Below are 18,406 nucleotides of genomic sequence, written 5' to 3'. Positions count from 1 at the left end.
TAGGACATTGCTGTGCTTCCTATCAGTGAAAACATGCCTACATGCTTGCAGGCACTCCTTTGCCCGCTCTGCCTGTATTCTGAAGTAGGATTAATTAGCTCATGTTAACGCAGTCGAGAACATGGTTTCAGGACAGGGAATGGCTGATGCGTTGTCAGGCAGTAGCACAGAAAACAGGGGAAGGTTTACATCTTCCAAAACATGCTTGAAGCGTGGTCGTGTGCCAGGTGCTGCACAGCAGTGATGGCATGGTTGTGATGAGTGTGCCCAGCGTGTGACCCATGGATGGGGCCCACATATAGGGAAGCCTTTCAGAGGCCTTCTCCAGTGACTTGCCTCACTGAAAAGTAATGCCGAAGTGACTATTCCAAATGCTGCTGTGGTGGCTGCAGTGGTATTTGGGAGTTTGAAAGAGGCTGTGCACATAGAATGGGAATGTTTCTGCTCCCAAAAGATGTACAGCAACTGGATGTAGCAAGAGCCACACGTTCACACTCTGTGAGACAGAGAACGTCTTCAATAAAAGCCAAAATAACAGCATCAGGGAAATGCTCAGTGCTTTTCCTACTTGTCAGCCCAACCCTCTGCCCCAAATGAAAATCTGAATCTTTGGAGGATTCATCAGCATTGCTTTCATGCTGTGATATAACGGTGTGTTACAGTGAATCCTAAACCCTGAATCCTAAATCCTGACCCATTTTGGAACAGTCAAAAACATTCAAAATTGCATGGCACTGCTATTTCTTGACTGCAGGCGTTCTTGCTTTACTTTTGGATGACTCATCTTCCTTAATTTTATCACCTTCAGACTTTGAAAATTCCACCCTAAAGATGCAAAATATCACTTTGCCTCTCATTTCGTAAAATAAAATAGAGTTCAGCTTTTAAGTAGAAAAAATAACCTCGCACTTCCCTCCAAGGGGATTTTTGTATTCCTTTTCCACGTTGAGTTGCACTGTCCTCTAGTGGATGTCTAAAGGAATTGTTTCTGTGTTTGTGACTCGTACTGCTGATACGGGAGGCTTAATTTTTAATTGCAGATGAACCATGAACGTTGCCTGATAAAAGAATCTAGTAGATTGCAGTAAGATTTCAGTACTGGATAAGAGTAAATAACTGTAACTTGGAACCAAAGTAGAGTAATGTAGGGATGTTTAGAAATGTTTGGGTCAGTTGGAGCAGAGAAGTGGAGCAAAGATGCAAATGTATGGTATTTGTTTTGTTACATGATGCTGGGAGTTGCAGGCAATCTGATTTTCTCACTTTAAAACAAATATTTTTAAACTGTGAATGAATGAGTATAGAGACCGGTGGAAAAATAGAAAGGATTAAATGTGTCTTATTAAATTGAAAATGAAGAACTACGTATCCCATTTTATGCACGTATTTTTTTTTTTCACCTCAGTTTTGCCTGACAGCATACTACTGGCTTTATCTTGTTTAATTGTGGGTGAATTTGTGGATTACTTTGGTAAAATAATGTGTTTTTGAGGATGCCAATTTAGACCCCGCTGACCAGCAGGACTGGGAGATAGGATTTGTGTTATAACCTTGGGAATCACTGGAAGTCTCCAGGCAAGAACAAGTTGGCCAACTGCAGCCCATAGATGGACTGTCCTCAATGTGGGTATGAACTGCAATGTCCTGGGTAACAAATCTTGTGACAAGCACAGGGTGTTTCAAGAGTCTGTGTCTGTCTTTAGCTGATGGAAGAGCTAGGAGTGGTTAGTAAATGAATTCAGTTAGCTTGAGATGTAGAGCTGGCTATGTTTTGTGTGTTTTCTTTTTTTCTGGCAAAGTATGAGTGAGCTCTTTGCTAGCAGAGCTTTTAATTTGCTGCAGGTGTGGTTTTATTGATAATTGCTGAGTGGCTACTTTTAAAATTAAATAACAATTTTGCACAAGGTCAGAGATTATACAGTAATATTTACAGTTCATTGTGAGTATTCATGCATCTGTGTGTATGTATAAGGGAAAAAGATGGAGGAAAGCAAGACAGCCATCACTGGTGGCCACCTGTGCTTCAAGTGGTTGTGAAACCTCAGGTTAATGAGCAGTCATGGTGGGGTTTTTCGTCTATGTGAAATTTGGGGTTCTGTTAGAGTTGAAGCACCTGCCATTGGTCTGTTACATCTACTTTGTTGGCTTTTGCTGGCTTTTGTTTTATTTTTCCAACATCAGGTGTTTAGAACACGACTGCAGGCTCTGTCAAACCTTGTCAGGGCTTGCTTTAACAAAAAGTTGCTGTAAATTAAAATTGTTAGTAATTAAGCAATGTAGATTTTATATATGCAGCTACGCATAAATATTTCTCATATAAAGAGAGAGAAGGCTGTGTGTCTGTCTGTATGTACGTACAGTATTTAGGAGCTGTGAAATTAATAGGTAGTGCAGCATTTGCAATGCCTCGTGCTGTACCTGGCATGAAGACAGCAGTAATGCAGCTCTTACTTAAGTCTCCATCCCTTCTGCTTGGAGCTGGCAGCCTGCAGGTTGTTACCACCATTGATGGTGACTTCTTAATGCTATTGTGGGTTCTTCTGATTCTCCAGAGGTGTCCATAATTAATTCTGAGTACATTTAACTGATTTCATATCAGTTGTTTCAGTAGATGGAAAAAGCCCAACCTTTGGATATGCTGGTATCTTGAATTTCATTGATAATGTCACTGAAACACAAACTAATTTAATAAGGGATGCTACTGGGTAGATGTGGTAATAATGCTACCAAGTCTTGTATTGGGTAATTTACCATCTTGCTATTAATCTGTCATTCCATATGCATTAGATACTGAGCACACTAATACTTAACAATTCCAATTAAAAAAAAAATTAAAAAGAGGTTTTCTGTTGTAGACTTGAGTAATGCAGAGATGCACGTTCTCTCTGTGCACATGAAATACTGAAAACCTTTCCATCTGTATGCTGGGTCTGAATGTTAAAGTTCTTTCAACTAGAAATGCAAGATCTCTTCAGTCTACACAAGCATATATAAACAATGTTCACAAGTTTCAGTGAAGTTAAAGTGAATCTCAGCATCATTGGGACTGATGTGTTGGCTTATTTGGAAGATTACGATAAAACCCAAGATTGAATTCTCCACCTGAATCAGTTTCTTATTGATTGAGTCCTTTTAGACTCCTCTTTAATTTAACAGTGTGTTTTTATTAAAGTCAAACACACAAACATCAATTATTCGAGCTGCATCTAATTTCCTTCAACATTTTTTTTTCCTTTTGCTGCCAATGGATTAGAAGACCTGATTAGAATTCAGCTTGAAAGCTAAAAAGCAGATCCTTAAATGAGAATGTCTGCATTAGGAATTAAAATATCTGTACTGAGCATAATATCCTCCTCTTTATCTCTAATAATGTAAATACCCTTGGTTAAGTTGATATGTCACATGCCTGACGCAATGTCCCTGATTTAGGAGCATGTGTTAGGAAGGGCAAAGCAGTGCCTGGGGCTTGTCCTGCTAGAATACATCACCAGTACATTTCAACATCAAAGCATTTTGCATAGGTAGCTCCCTACCTTAGGGGTTAATGGCGTAAGACTTTGAAGGGCTCTATTTTCCCTTGATGTGTTTTTACACCCCAAGCCCATGAATATTTGCATAGATAGGTAGAGTTGGAGGAAGTCAGAGAAGGAGCCCTGTAAGGTTTCATCATTGGTAGCTTCTACAAAGGGAAGGACTTCCTGGGAACACAGAGGCGAAATAAATAGTTGCAATGACATCACCATGAAACCCTAGACTGGTGAATGTATGCATTTAACGTGACATTAAGATGTTGGCCTGTGTTTAACGAGGGCAGTGTCGTGAGAAGCCTTGGAACTGGGAGCAACAGAAGGTGTTGGGAGAAGTCAGCGACGCGCTCCCACTGTCACCTACATTTTAGGGTTGTTGAGCTGGCGTTGGAGATCTGCATCGCACTGCACTTGCCAGCAGTAAATGATGGCTCTAGGTTTCTACTGAAGGATACGGGTGAGCTGATTACTTGTGGGAAGTGAAGCATATATTAAGATTTTTCCCCTTTTTCTTGCTGTATTGTGGATGGCAGTTCTTCTGGCTGTGGTGAGATGTGTGACTGCACATCTCCAGAGCCAGTTGTCACGTTTTATCTGCAGAGGAAGGCTGGACCTGGTGGTGCAGAACTGCACACATGTGTGACTGCAGGGAGTGTTCTCAGTGCCAGCATGAGGCCGTCTGCCTGCAGGGCAAGGGGAATCTGTTCACCTTGTGCTATGAGTTTAGCATAACTATGGTTGACATCGTGCACAAGTGAGATCCAGTGCTGTTTCATTCCTTCAGACCTAATCCCCTCTCTTTATTTCATCTTCCTGTGAGTCAGCGTGATTCTGGCAAAGCTTATTTGTGTTGCTTGGAGAAGGTTATTGTGGAGCATCCTCAGCCCTCCAAGAGCTGTGGTGGGAAGCCTGCCATGGGAGCTTGGATTCAGTGTTGTGCTGCCTTGACGTAATTTTATGTGTGTAGAAGAACAGTTATCTTTCTAAGGCATCGTACTGTGCTGTTTTCTATTGCAAACATCAAGGAAGCTCTTTGTTGTCAGTTTTTGTTACCTGTCCTTATTATTACTTTTTATTATTGCTGTATTTGATTTCATGAAAATCAAATGCTCTTTTCAAGCTGGGGACCCAAGGCACCTGGGTGGTGAAATGGGTGCAGGAATTTCAATTTCTATAAACTGATGAACAGTAGCTGAAGTTGTTATCAATTAATCTGTAGCAGTGAAAACTCTTCATTACATGGCTCTCCTTATTAATTAGAAGGGATTTTTACTCATCTTTATCAAGTCAGGGCAAGTGTGTTACCATGTCCTCTACACTGCTTATAACAAAGTGTACATCTGTATTATTTTGTGAAGTGTGCATAAACAGATATCCAGTCTGTCTTCAGTCCCAAACTCTGAAGATTCTTCCAAATCCAAAATGTAGATTATCTGTTTTTATTTTAATTTATGAGTAGAAATTCTCCTTTTCTGCTTAACAATGTCTTTTATGACGTAAATTGCAGTGCCACGTTAGACCAAGGTATTTAATCATTGCAACGTACTACAGAAACAATACATTCAAAATCAACTTCTTTGAGCTACAGCCATGAAGCTTCCAGCCTTCTGTAAATGAAACTCTGCCTAACAGAGGGAAGTTTTTACCTTGCTTTGGATCTGTTACACATTTTTATTAAAAATAACTGTTTCCCACTCTTCTTTCCCACAGGTTGAAGCAATTCTTGTAAACATTTTTGGCGGTATCGTGAACTGTGCCATTATAGCCAATGGTATCACCAAAGCCTGCCGAGAGCTTGAGCTGAAAGTGCCTCTGGTGGTCAGGCTGGAAGGTGAGTGCTGGTGGTCCCAGACAAAATCTTCCCTCACGCTCACAGTATGTTATTTTCAGCTTTGTTGGTTTCTAAGCTCTAAACAAGAAAGTCCAGCACACTATGTTTAATTCTCTATCTATGGCATGACCTAAAGACAGTAAACTCTCTTTCCTTGTGTATTTCTGTATCCCTGGTGTACCAGGTGGTATGCAAAGAGATGAAATTTTGCAATGAAAGCATTATAGTTTTGCTTGTAACATTTGCAATGCAAATAGAAATGATTTTGATGCAAGTTGCTACTCACTGGAAGGTATTTCCTTTTCATCTGTTTTTTTTTTTTTGCTGAATGCATTTCTATTATTTCTAAACGCACAGCAAAATAGTTTTCTTAATTTTTCTCCAATATAATTAAAAGAAAGAGGTTAGAAGTAGTATTTCTCAGAGAGCTTACTGCAGTGCGTTCTCCAGCCAAGTACTGAAGTGTCCAGAAAATCCATTAAAAAAATGAATTTGCTAAAGGTACAGAATAAGCTTTAGAGGAAATCCAGTAAAGAAATAATGAAGGGGTGAGGAAGAATATTCCTTGGTGGTTACTGGCTCCTCTTCTTTCCTTTGCTTTAAAGGCAGTAGGTATGAAGTTCTGTTTCTGATTTCTGAGAAATATCCTGAAGGAAGAAGAAAGATTTCTGCCACTAAATAGAAAAAGTGCACTGGATGAAATCAGCACAGTACTGCTATGCTTAAAACTTCTCTTTTTTACTTAAGTAGCCTTAGAAAAATAGAGTTTTTATGGTCTCTCTAAATATTCATGTTTGGGTGTATGTGAAAGGTGCTGCTCAATGAGATTTGCCTGGAAGTAGGGAGAATCAGGAGAGCTTCTGCCTTGGGGCCCATGACCTATAGCAGAGCCACGTGCTGCTTATGCACAGAGGTCAAAGCTCAATCTTTAGCAAGTCTAGCACATCATTCAATGCAAATATCTTGCATTGGCCATCTTTCCTTGATTGCACACTCTTTGCTAGGTTTGATAGTATTTTTCTTAGGCTTCTTGGCCATTCAGTGGTTAATGTTACCATGTTTTCTTAGGACACTGTGTCCCATTATAGTACATTCAGCTCCCACTTTTGCATGATATTTACCTCAACAGCATTTTAATTCTTTCTGTTACTGCTAATGTTCTCTGTGAATTCATTCTAGATGCTGACCTCTGATATTTCCAGCCTTCAGAAGTCACACCTAGGAGCTGTTAGCATGTAACTCCAGCTTTCTCTGCTCCTTAATCACCCAACCCAACTGTACATGTATTTGGTTCTTTTAATCTTTCCTCAGAAATCAATCCCTCTAGATCCTTAATCATCTTCCTTGTTCTTCTTTGAACTCGTACTGGGTTATCCAAATATATGACTTTGAATAAATAATGAGTACTATAGAGGTAATAAGACGACCCAAGACTTTTTAAAGCATCACTGATAACACTTTACACTTCAAAAGGTGAAAAAGGGACAAGCACTTTTTTTGGATTTCCATTTTTTGCGATAGAAGGTTCATGGTTATTTCCTAAATCTAACAGATTTGTGACCTGCACTTTAAAGACTCTTTGCCCACATGCACTGTATTACAAATGTCGTGATGACTAGAGTTTTAATCAGTCAAATCTGCCTTGATTTAGCAGGATTCTGTGGACAAATCTTTGTTCTCAGTTGAATTATAATTACAAGCTGTTTTACCAGTGGATAAAGAAAGGATTACTCTTCTCTTTGAAAACGGTAACTTTATAATTATATGTATTTACTTGCCTTATCAGTAAAGAACTCACCAGCTGAGACATGGGATTATTGTTGTTTGAAAGGCTCACAGGCAAACGGAGAAACTGCATATTCTGAATTTTATCTTTTACAGATGTCGAAAACTCGACTTCTGCTGTTTTAATGCAGGACTTCTTTTTCCCTTTAAAATGCAATGTATTTCAATTAAGTTTTGTGAGAGCAAACCAGTAGTGCTGTATGGAAGCCAAAAATTGTTTCTCACTTATTGAGCTCAGTCTTTGAAAATAGCAAAGAATAAAAAAAGAATTGTGAATTAAATGTCTTCTTCTTGTGTTGGAAATTTTCCATTCTCTCTCTGAAAGAATGAATTGTGTTTTTCTCATCCTAGGATGAGAAGAACTGGGAGGAATTAGAACTACTTAAATGTGGAAACACAGAATCAAACTGGCTTCTATTCAAATGCCTAAATCCCTGACTTCTTATATTTAGCCATATGATTCGTGATCTGTATTTTTCAGCATCTGATGATTTTTTCTGTCTTTATTTTCCTATTCAGAAATCTTTTACAAGTGGACTTCTGCTCTAGCTTGTCTTTCTCGCTCCCAATGGCTTGTCAGCACAAATGTGGTCTAGTATCTATTACCTGTGATTTTAGTATGCCACATTACCTACCAATAGTAACAGGGCATTTCAAGGTCACGTTTAGAACTTATTTTATATCCATCTCTTCTGGCATCCTGGCTTTCAAATCCTGTTGCAGTATGATTGGGTGTTTTATTTTTTGTTTTCATTCAACCTGTGCAGTCTCGTTCCTAACAGCGTGTGCAGGTATAATCCTACAATTCGTGGAATCATGCCCAGATAGAATATTTATTACAAGGAGCAATGAGTTGAATAGATTCACTTTGCTAGGGAGAGCAGAGATTTCAAGATGATAGAAATGTAAATGTGACAGATTACACGTACAAAAATATTGAGGTTGTTTCAGAGTTCAGGTTTCCAATAGAATATAAAGTCTTCAAAGCATATACTGATAAAATTAGAGCTTTTTATTTTTCTTTGGAGTGTCATTGGTAGTAACACGTGTCAGAAGGAAAAAACATTTTTTTTTCTCATCAGAGAGGCATTCTCCTAATAGCAATCAAGTTTAAAAAGCAGAACAAAGACAGAAGCAAAAAGCAAATGATAACAAGAGAGGAAAAAACAGCAGCAAAGCCCTGCAGCCTTCAGTGCTGTGCATTTTCACTTCCTTAGTGATGGTGCAGGTAAAGAGCGGGTTACTTCCAACAGTCTGCATAAGGGTTCTGAGTACAGTTCTCTGACACCATCCAGTGGCAGGAGGTTAATGTCAGAACAGTGGCATTATTTATTTCTTTATTTTAACGTCTACTTTAATAAGATGATGTCTTATGTACATTCTTAAATACTTCTTCTATTTCCTGAACATTTAATTTTAAAACTCTGCTTTCAACAGGGCATCATTACAGTTTGCATGCTCTCTGTGTCTAAAACACTCATCATGATGAGATAAAAAGCTTCAAAGAATTTTAAAAAATTCTGCAAATGAAATACTTGAAAAACGTTTGGTTGTATGGCCTGCCTATAAGGCAGTATTTAATAAATAGTGTGTGTGACCTTAGTGTTCTGAGAGCAGTGAGATTTTTTTAAGCTTTCATATTTTCGTTCATCTGCATGAACTCCTCCCTCCCTTCACCATGTTTTGTGTTGATTCGGTATGCATGTTAGACAAGCAGTGTGCAGAGCAGTCAATGCAGTGCAGAGTAGACCCAAGGTATTGTGTGATTCACACCTGCTGATAAATGAATATTTGCCATTTGGTGACCAGCAAACATTAAATATGTAGCTATCACAGTGTTTTTTTCTGTGTGGGAAAATTTCCAGTAAAAATTTTTCCCTGTCTCCGTTTGTTCTCCTGATAACACTTGTAGAATCCTATTTGAGAGGCTGGTATAATCTTGGGTGTTTAGTGTTTATGACACTAAAGTAGATAAAACCTTTGAGACTTTATGGAATTGCTGTACAAATGTAAGGAACTTAATGGAGAAGACAACCTATGTAGGGTCTTTTGACTTTCCTATACAATTATTTGCTGGCAATTACCAATTTCCACATTACAATGTATAGGATGATTGAAAAACCTTAAACAGTATGATCTTGTTTGAGTTACTGTGCTCTTCTGTAGGAAAAATTCTGGACCATTCTGGATGTTACTATGCAACCACATTTCCCTTCTGTCAGAAATTGCAGATATCTTTGACCTTCCTCCCCAAGTTGCCACTGTCTCACAGTGTGTGTCCTCTGCAAGCCAATGACCTCTGTGGGCTGCACCATCCAACAGTGGGCAGATGGGGCCTGCGCTCCTCTTCCCACCACCTCCTGTGCCCATCACGAAGTGCTGGGGCTGTGTTGTGGGGATGGCTTTGGTCTTCCAGTCCAGGAGTGGGAGTCATGACTTGGGCACACTGCTTAGATAGACTTTGAAATTTCTCTACTTATGCTGTGTAAATTGAGACATTGTATAATGTCTGACAAAAAAAAACAAACAAAAAAAAATCACCCTTTAAAATGAGAATTCTGGAAGTTGTACAGTACGGAATATGCTTCTTTCTTTGTTAATTATTAAGGGTGCAATTAATGTGTGGTTCCAAGTATAATAAAAATTCATTTTGATAGGTCTAGGAATTACAAAGTAATTGAATGGTTTGATGTGGCAAACGAACAAAAAACTTTATGCACAGGAGGGGTAGAAATGATCCTAAAAAGGATTGAGTTGGAGTGCTGTGCGTGTGACTGCTGATGTAATCCAGAAGGGTGGATTCCACTTGCTCAGTGCAGTACCTGATTTGAAGTTCAAAACATCAGTGATCAAAAGTGTCTTTGCTGGGGAAAGCTCCAGAGAATTAAGATTTTCATCAGTACATAGTCCTTTATGCTTCAGGGATAAGAGTGGATTGTGAATTTCTAAGCATCGTAAGGGCCTTGTACACAATCCATTATGTACTGCTCTTGTCTATGGGATCTTTCTACCCCTTCCGCTGGTGTTGGACTGACCCTCTAATCTTTACAAAGTCCCTCTTGCTATCGTATTGAGCTGCCTTTCATAATTGTCACTGAAGTTGAGTTCCTTCCTCTCAGCTCAATCTAAATCAGTCACTGGATCTGGCATTAAGTGGAATATTGTGTACTTTGAAGCATCAGCAGTTCTAATAGAGATTTAGTAGAAGAGGCTCATTTGTTCGTTAATATTAATTACTAATTATAGCCAATGTTCTTTATTAGGAACAAATGTTCACGAAGCCCAGCGCATCTTGAATGAAAGTGGACTCCCTATTACCTCTGCAAGTGACCTTGAAGATGCAGCAAAGAAAGCAGTGGCGAGTGTGGCCAAAAAATAATTCCTTGAAGATATCTGTCGGGAAGTGTGCATGTTTTACAAGACGTCATTCCTGTTGTCTGTTCAGAGAGGATTGGTGGAATTTTCCTAGGCTGTCATCAGTGTATGGGGGACTTTCTTTGTGACACATGGCAAATGATAGACTTGAAAATTGGGCCTCACAAATTTTTGCAGTTACTTTCTTGAAAAGTGTATCTTCACCTAGCTTTGATAATTTTGGTATTAAGAGTTTTATTAATACTTAATTTCATAAATCTTCTTTTCTCCTTTTCTTCCAGAATTGCCACTGATAAACACTGAGAAAACTATTTCACAATACTATCAATCATCTTTTTATATTGTAAAGAGTCAGCAAACTGATAATGGGTTTATATTTTTATGGATTTTTACAAGAATGTAAAAAAAAAATTGTGCTCACAATGTCTATTTTTATTCAAATGAAAGTTTATTTTCTTTTCTCTTTTTTTATTTTTAAGAAAGTACACGTTTTGCCTTAAGATGACTTTCTTTTGTAGATTCACAAGTATACCTCACAGTAGAAGAGAGTAGTTGGAAGTGGAAGGACTTTTCTTTCTTATACTGTACCTGTAAATAGGTGGAATGTGATTTATTTTCTAGGTTTTGGAAGTGAGGTGCAGTGTTTCTAGGTGTGATCATGGCACATAAGAGGGGTATGTGAGGAGAATGTGCGTGTCAGGCAGAAAACGGCTGCTCACTTTTCAGAATAACCACTTTCCTAAGTAACCACTGCTGTGAGGTTTTAGAGTAAGGTGAGATCCTGAAGCAGTTTTCTATTAGGGTCATGGAATATTCTTAAATTGAAATATCTTCACCCCCCAAAAAACATTTCTGATTTATCGAGAATAAAACACAGATGAACTTTTCAATTTTTAAAGTATTTCATTTCTACGATCTCAGTAAAAATCTATATGAGAAATGAGTTTCAGTACCCAGATATGGGCTGAAATTTATTTAGCTTCTATATGCTTCTGTAACAGTCCAAATTCAAGCTGTTAGTTACATGAATCATTCACTCAGGGAATAGAAGACAATACCAGTGGCTTGTGTAACTACAGAAATCAGTACAGATCTCACTCAGCACAGGGACTGCAGGGAATCATCAATAAATTGAACAGTGAACAAATGACTGAGTATTGTGATGGGGTCTTGAAGATCTTGTAAATGGGCAGAGAGGTTAAAATTTGTCTAATAAATTCTTAATGATGATTTTTGAGCAGCTCTGATCAATACCGCGTTCCGCTTAGAAAAATGTAAATAATTTTTTCTTGACATTTCCATTAAAACGATCACCTTCTAAATAAATTACATGCACTAATCTCTGCCCCTTCACACAAATAGTGGAGATAGGCTGCTGTCATCAGTTTCGGTAGGTTTTTCTTCCCCATTCCTCTCTCTCCCTATTGTTCAAGGCAAAAACTTACAGCCATTAGGACAGCAATAAATATGCCGCTGGATCTGCACTTAGTGACTGAATGGCACAGAAGGGTGTCATTAGCAGTTCTTGTGAAGGTGCATGGATGTGCACAGCTTTGAAGGAAGAAATGTTTACCTCGCCAGGATAAATACAAAAGTCACTCTTTTCTGTATTTGAATACTGCAACTAGAGGCATTCTGTGGGACAGCTGTTTATGCAATGTTGTCATACACTGCCTACCTAATTTGGGTCCCAAAACCACTGTTGTGTGTACGTGATTATTCTGCAAAGATTAACATTATCTATGCCAATTGTTTGGTCAAATAAATGTAAAAATGAACCCATTTAATGACTTTGTTCTCTCTAGAAAATACATTTGTTTGTTGTATTTGGTGTTCTTCCATTCAGCATTTTGTTAGAGATTGATGAAGTTAAACACATAGGAATTTATATTCACTAATGCAATATACCCTTATACCATAAAAAATAATCTTTCTCCCATTTCTTATGCATAATCTAGTGACAGTACATGTAAGTTTCATTCCTGTTAAGCCATATGCAGAATAGAAGAGTATCATTTTTTACTTTTCAGCTGTTACATTGAAAGTTTTCTTAGCTCTGGGCATGTGTTTCCAAATCAGCATGCTGTGCTTGTGCCATGGCACCGCTGGCTTTCTGTGACCAGAGGCATGCTTTGTATGCACAGCTTGCTGTGTGTGATGCTGTGAACTGGTTTGCTATCACTTGGATGGGTTCTTTCTTGTGCGTGGAAGCGTGAGTAGTTGGTTCTGGTCTCCCTTGCTTTTAGTTACGCTTCCTATGGTTTTAGCTGTTCTAAATCACAAGTAATGCAATACCTGGAAAGGATACTCTTCTCTTTGTTCTAGCATGCAGAGTTGCAGCCTGGCACAAGTGAGGTTTGCTGTCCCCAGCCCAATGTCCTGCAGTTAGCACTGAAAGCTGAAGGACACTGCACACGGGAGCATCGCCCCTCCTGTGGAGAGCAGCAGTAAGTTCCACCTAATTCCCTTTGTGAGAGTTTAAGTGGGATTTAGTTGCCTTTGAATCTTCAGATTTCAGCCTGTATTAATAAAGCTCTGTAGGATTGGGCACGTAGATGGAAAAGCAAGAGGAAGCTGTTAATGCTGACATTGTGTTGTCTTTAACTGGATACTCTGAAATTCTCACAGCGAACAGCATGTAACAGCTGGGAGTTCTGGAGTTATGTCCTTAACATTCATTTGCTAACCTGTTTGTCAGGGCTTTCCTTCCCTGTGTGTGGAAAAGCAGCTGGCATCCGCAGAATTGCTGTGATGGGAATGGCACGTCAGTGTAGATCTGTCGGCAGCGCCTTTTCTCCACAGCACAACCTGGTGCCCCGTAGGGAGCACAGCTGTGCTGCTTGCCCTGCCTGGGAACTGCTGGCATTCTCAGGCCTCTGGTTGCTGTGGCAGCTTGGTCTGGATGGTGCCGTTGTGCTGGTTGGCACACGGTGCTTGGTGAGTGCACTGGGGGTGCTCCGAAGCGTGAGTCCGAGCCTCCCCACTGGGCTGTGTGCTCCAGGCTTGGTGCTGGCAACACCATGTTCCTCTGAAAGGAATCTGCTTAGCTACAGAAATCCACCAGCCTACCAGGCTTAGTGCTCCTCCAAGGAGAAATAGTCTTTCTTGCAAAAAAGACAAGCAGTGAGGAGCTTTAACTGTGGCAAAGGACATTTAGGTCGGACTTACAGGCAAGAGGTGAGCCAAGGAACGAGCTGTGAAATCATCAGTGGATGTGTTTTGGAGTTAGATGAGCATCTGCCAGGGCTGCTTTAAGAAGAGTTGATTTTTGCCTCAGGGCAGAGGGATGGATGAGGTGACCTTCCAGCCTGATTTGCTAGGATTTAATGCTTGTTGGTAAGGTTTTGTTTTGTTATTTTCGTCCTGACTTGTAGGTGCAGGGAGGAATCAGGAGGACAGATCTGGTGGATTCTTAAAAGAAACTGTTTTTAATTTAGTCACTGAGAATGATCTGCAGCTGCCAGGGAAATGAAAAGCAGATTATGCAGACTCAAGACTTTCCCTAACAATGGGAACAGTGTTATTGCAATACATAAAAGGCTGAGCAGAGAATTAGGGGTATCTATCAACTTTAATATGTTTAATTTAAAAGGGAACAGGTTGCACCAACAATTTTTTTTCACTTAATGAGACCCATTCATAAGTAGAATAACAGGATTTGTCTGTCACCCAGAGGAAATCATGGTATTCATATTTGTACTTTGGTGCAAAACTTGTGTTGATCACAGTGATTTAAAACTTTTTCCAGCCCAGCTGCATTCAGTTTGATGTCAGGATCCTTTCATCCAGAGACAGATGCGTCCTTGGTAGAATCCTGAACATATCTTTGTCTTTGTTCAGCCTCAGAAAGCACCAGCTAAAGATTAAAAACAAAAGTGTACATGGATTAATGGATGTTATTATTCATATGAGATAAAACTGCCTTATTCAAGAGCTGGTAGCATGTGTGAATTTGTGTTTTGTATTTTCTGCCCATGCTGAGTGTTGTAGGAACAGCAGCACTGGAGGAATGCAAGTTTATATGATGTTTTCCATTTCTTGCGGACACTCTTTTCCAATAGGTCTTGGATCACTTAAGAGGGAAAGGTTATGGCAGTGATGCCACCTTGCTTGCAATGAAGAAGTTCCACATTGGAATCATGGTAGTTTCCCATCCTTGTCCTCCACGTGTCCTTGGAGCATTCCCACATCATGAAGGAGGAAGAAGGAAAAGCAGTGCCATGAGGAATATATTGCCTTTTCCCACCTCCTTGGGACAGGAGATGTCTCATTCCAAACTTCCTTGAGTCTCTGACAACAAGGAAGTAGCCTGGCCCCCAGTTCCCAGTTATATTCCAGCTAATTTGAAATGAAGCCTAACAAGAGTAGCCAAGTCTGGGGAGAGGGAAGCAGCTGACAGTAGTAGGTTACTCCATTTTTTAAATTGCTGTTGAGATGTGCAGCATGATGGGATTTGGAAACTGAGTCCTTTGTATTTACCTGAGCAAGTCTTCTGAACGCATGCATGCAAGGAGACCGCTGTCAGAGAGCTGACAGTGACAAAGTATCTCTAAGTGAATATGGGAAAGGAGGGCTCAGAGAGATCAAGTGTAAGAGTTTTTGCATTGCTCTAGATAGAGAGAGATGGGAAAATGAGAAATTTGATCTTTCTATTATAATCGACGTAAAGAATTGCAGGGCAGCAAAAGGCCACCCAGCTAAACAAAGCTGTTCCCTTTATTTCAGATGTCTCTGTTTCAGCAATGTGTCCTTCAAGACTTTCTCTGTAATTGCATCTGGCAGCTTCTTTGCAGCTAGGTGCCTATTGCTGCTCTCCAGCCGCACCAAAACAGAAATAAAAAATAACAGGCAAGAAAGGGCATTGCAACAAGTACTTACAGTGGCGTTCCTCCTTTGTTTCCCTGATGGGTCAGTGGAGAGAATTAGAAAATGCCATTTTGTACCTGAGCACTGCTCTGGTTGGCCTCATGACCGATCACTGGGCAGTGCAGGGCAGCACAGTTCAAGAAATACACGGCATTCAGTGCCCTGCCTTACGTGGGCAGCTTGCATAGCAAAATGGATGTGTTTCCCAGCTGGTCGTGTCCAGAGGTTTCATTTGAAGGCTATTGACATCAGCGTGGTATTTATCTCCTACAGCTGCAGTATCGCAGGCTGTGAATGCAGACAGCCTACAGCTTGGAAGGATTCATGCTGCCTTTCAAATAGGAGAGCAGCAGCTCTACCATTGGACATCAAAGAGCTCATCCTGCTTCTGCCACCAAGCAAGGCGTGAGGTAGGGTTTGCATAACAAACACAAACCTGGGTTCTGCCCTTTTGCACCTCTCTGCACATACAGACAAGCTTAAACTTTTTATAATGGCATGAATCCTTGTTTGTTTTTAATCAGTAGAAACTATCAACCCTAAAACCCTCTGCTTCCATGTAGATCCCTAAGGTGTGCTTGACTGCTCTGCAGGGCTGGTTGGTGGTGGAGAGAATTGAGTGAGCTGAGCCAGCAACTGGCCCTTCCTTTCCCTGGGCCATCATAACCTGACCATCACCTGAGGTTTATTGATTAGCACTGCTCAGCCTAAATCTGAGTTGCTGAAGAACTGTAAGCTTTTAGTGCCAGCAGCCTTTTCTACTGCTTTCCCAAGAGCTTTTCCCATATTGCGCAGCAAGACTACCACTTCAGGTGTGGAGATGTTAATCCCCTTTGAGTTGTGCTCTGAAGAAGCATCTGCAAAACACGGGGAAAATGAAGCACAAATTATTTTGCATTTACCTTTTCATAACTATTGTCTTGTAGCCCTGGTAAAATGTTTGGCTTAACTCACCTCCACAGCTTGTCCATAGAGCAGCTGGTAATCACTCCTTAGATTTGCTTCAGAGAACACTCAGAAAGTGAATTTTCTCAGACATTCAGAATGTCTTTTGTGAGAATGAATCCTTTTTTCCATTATTTGTCTGACGGGTGCAGAATAGTGCCGCTTTCACACCAGTGTCTGGAATGCTGAGTGCACCGTCATCAGGACAAAACTTTTTAGGACAACATCAGGCTGGCATCAATTCTCCATATGAACAACTCAGCCTTAAAACTTCAATCCTATTGATTTCCTTAACATTACCCATCTATTGATTTTTCTGCTATTCTCTGGATTATACCCTTTTTAGAAATAGCTGCTTGTAAGCTTAAAGAATTCTTGCTGTCATGCTCCATCTGCTGAAGGCAGCCTGTTCTTGCATGACAGCTGCACTGGCTTTTCTAGCTGGGAAATTCCCAGATCCATCCTCATGAGGCTGCCCTTTGAAAATGGCTTACTTTCAGGAGACACGAAGGGGTCTGCCAAAGCTGTGCCTCCTTCTAAAGATTGATTTCCAGGTTTCATTATTAAGCTCCAGCTCTCTCACATCACAGAGTTCTCTCCCAGTTGTTTCCGGATCTTACAAAGATCTGAAAATGCAGCAACGGCAGCAGAAGCACAGCCTGACTTTTATGTGTGGTCCCTTTTGTTCTGCTGTCTGTTGCTGGTATAACAGAACCACCCACCCACTATGTTCGAGGCTCTTCTAAGATGAGTGCTAAAAGCAGCTAATTCAGAAGGTGCCTGTGTCACTCCCAGCCTTCAGGACCAGCTGTGCAGTATCTCTGCATTGGTCCCAGGCCCATAGCTCAGCCCTCGTTGTTCATTATTCACAATACAACATTAATTTGGCAACTCAAGAGTAGGTACTCCTTCAGAGTAGGATTGCATGAACACCATTCCCTTTCCTGGCAGGGCTGTCCTGTTTCTGCTCTAACCCACACCTGTAGCTGCCTCCTGTTTCGGTGAGGCTGAGCTGAATCCAAACTGAAAAGGTACTTGCCAAGTCTTTCTGCCTGATATTTCTACAGTGTGAGTGATGGAAACTGGGAAAAAATGCCTTCTAAATGCATGCCTTCTGCATGACAAAATGTATTCCTCTGTCCCTGGGCAGCGAGGAGCTCTGAAAAGATTTATAAAGGGCCCATAGTACCTTACATTATCCAAACAGGCAACACAAAAGTCAACTGGTCAATGCCTTGGAATGCCAGCAATCCTCGTCTGGTCTGTAAGTCTTCCCCTGACTTATAAGCCTCTCCTTCTCACCATTAGTCCCAGTGATGGACATTTCCTCCTTTATGGCAGCTAGTGAAGGCAGTTATCCATCTTTCAGTAGCTTCCCAGCCTTTCTCTTCCTACCTCAGGTAGCACCACAGAGCAGATTTATGTCACATTGTGGATTTTTTTAACCTATTTGTTCATATTCCCCAGCTCATTTACCAAAGTAAGACCTGCTTCCATGGGTTTAGTGCTTGCCACTGATAAAGCTCATCAAGAGATTTATAAAAATAGCCCATTAAGATCATTGTCTGTCAAATGTCAATAAGCAGAGTAAAGAGCTCAGCACTGCAGTTATGGAGATCCAGCAATTAAAGTATTTGATGAAAGTATTTTATTGGAGTATATATTACCATTTTGTCCAATTATTCTGTCATTAAGCATTAAGAATAATTGAACCAAATGATGCCCAATAGAAGGAATACATCTGCTCTGATGAATTCCTGCCAAAAGGCACTGGGAATCTTAGCACAAGCATTTTGTCAACCAAGATAACAGTATTTTTCTCTCTAGCTGATAAAGCAGGGCTTTTGAATCTTATTTATGATGTATAAATTGGCTAATTTGTTACCAATATCAAACACCCCAAAGAATCAGGCAGTGTAATAGCTAACAAAACACCGACAGCTTCATCACTTGCTGACTGCATGGAGTACAATATATGCTCAATTAATACAGAGTGCAATTATCACAGAAATTGCAGGCAAGAACTAATTATACAGAAGCCTATCAAAAACAGTCCACAGCATGGTGGGATGTATTT

General features: G+C 40.2%; 1 protein-coding gene across 1 annotated transcript in view; it reads left to right on the top strand.

Annotated features, from left to right (window-relative positions):
- The window catches only part of SUCLG2 (succinate-CoA ligase GDP-forming subunit beta), a 103,616-nt gene extending 91,316 nt beyond the window's left edge, over positions 1-12,300 (top strand). Inside the window, exons 10-11 of the mRNA XM_010718705.4 lie at positions 5,238-5,358; positions 10,407-12,300. Of these exons, the coding sequence (XP_010717007.1) occupies positions 5,238-5,358; positions 10,407-10,522 (237 nt within the window). The 3' untranslated portion in view covers positions 10,523-12,300. The remainder of the gene's footprint in view (positions 1-5,237; positions 5,359-10,406) is intronic.
- The last annotated feature ends 6,106 nt before the right edge of the window (positions 12,301-18,406 follow it).

The sequence above is a fragment of the Meleagris gallopavo genome, chromosome 14 (assembly GCF_905368555.1).
Source record: "Meleagris gallopavo chromosome 14, MGAL_WU_HG_1.1, whole genome shotgun sequence".
In the NCBI taxonomy this organism is placed as follows: Eukaryota; Metazoa; Chordata; class Aves; order Galliformes; family Phasianidae; genus Meleagris; species Meleagris gallopavo.
This window is presented reverse-complemented; position numbering and strand designations above follow the sequence as displayed.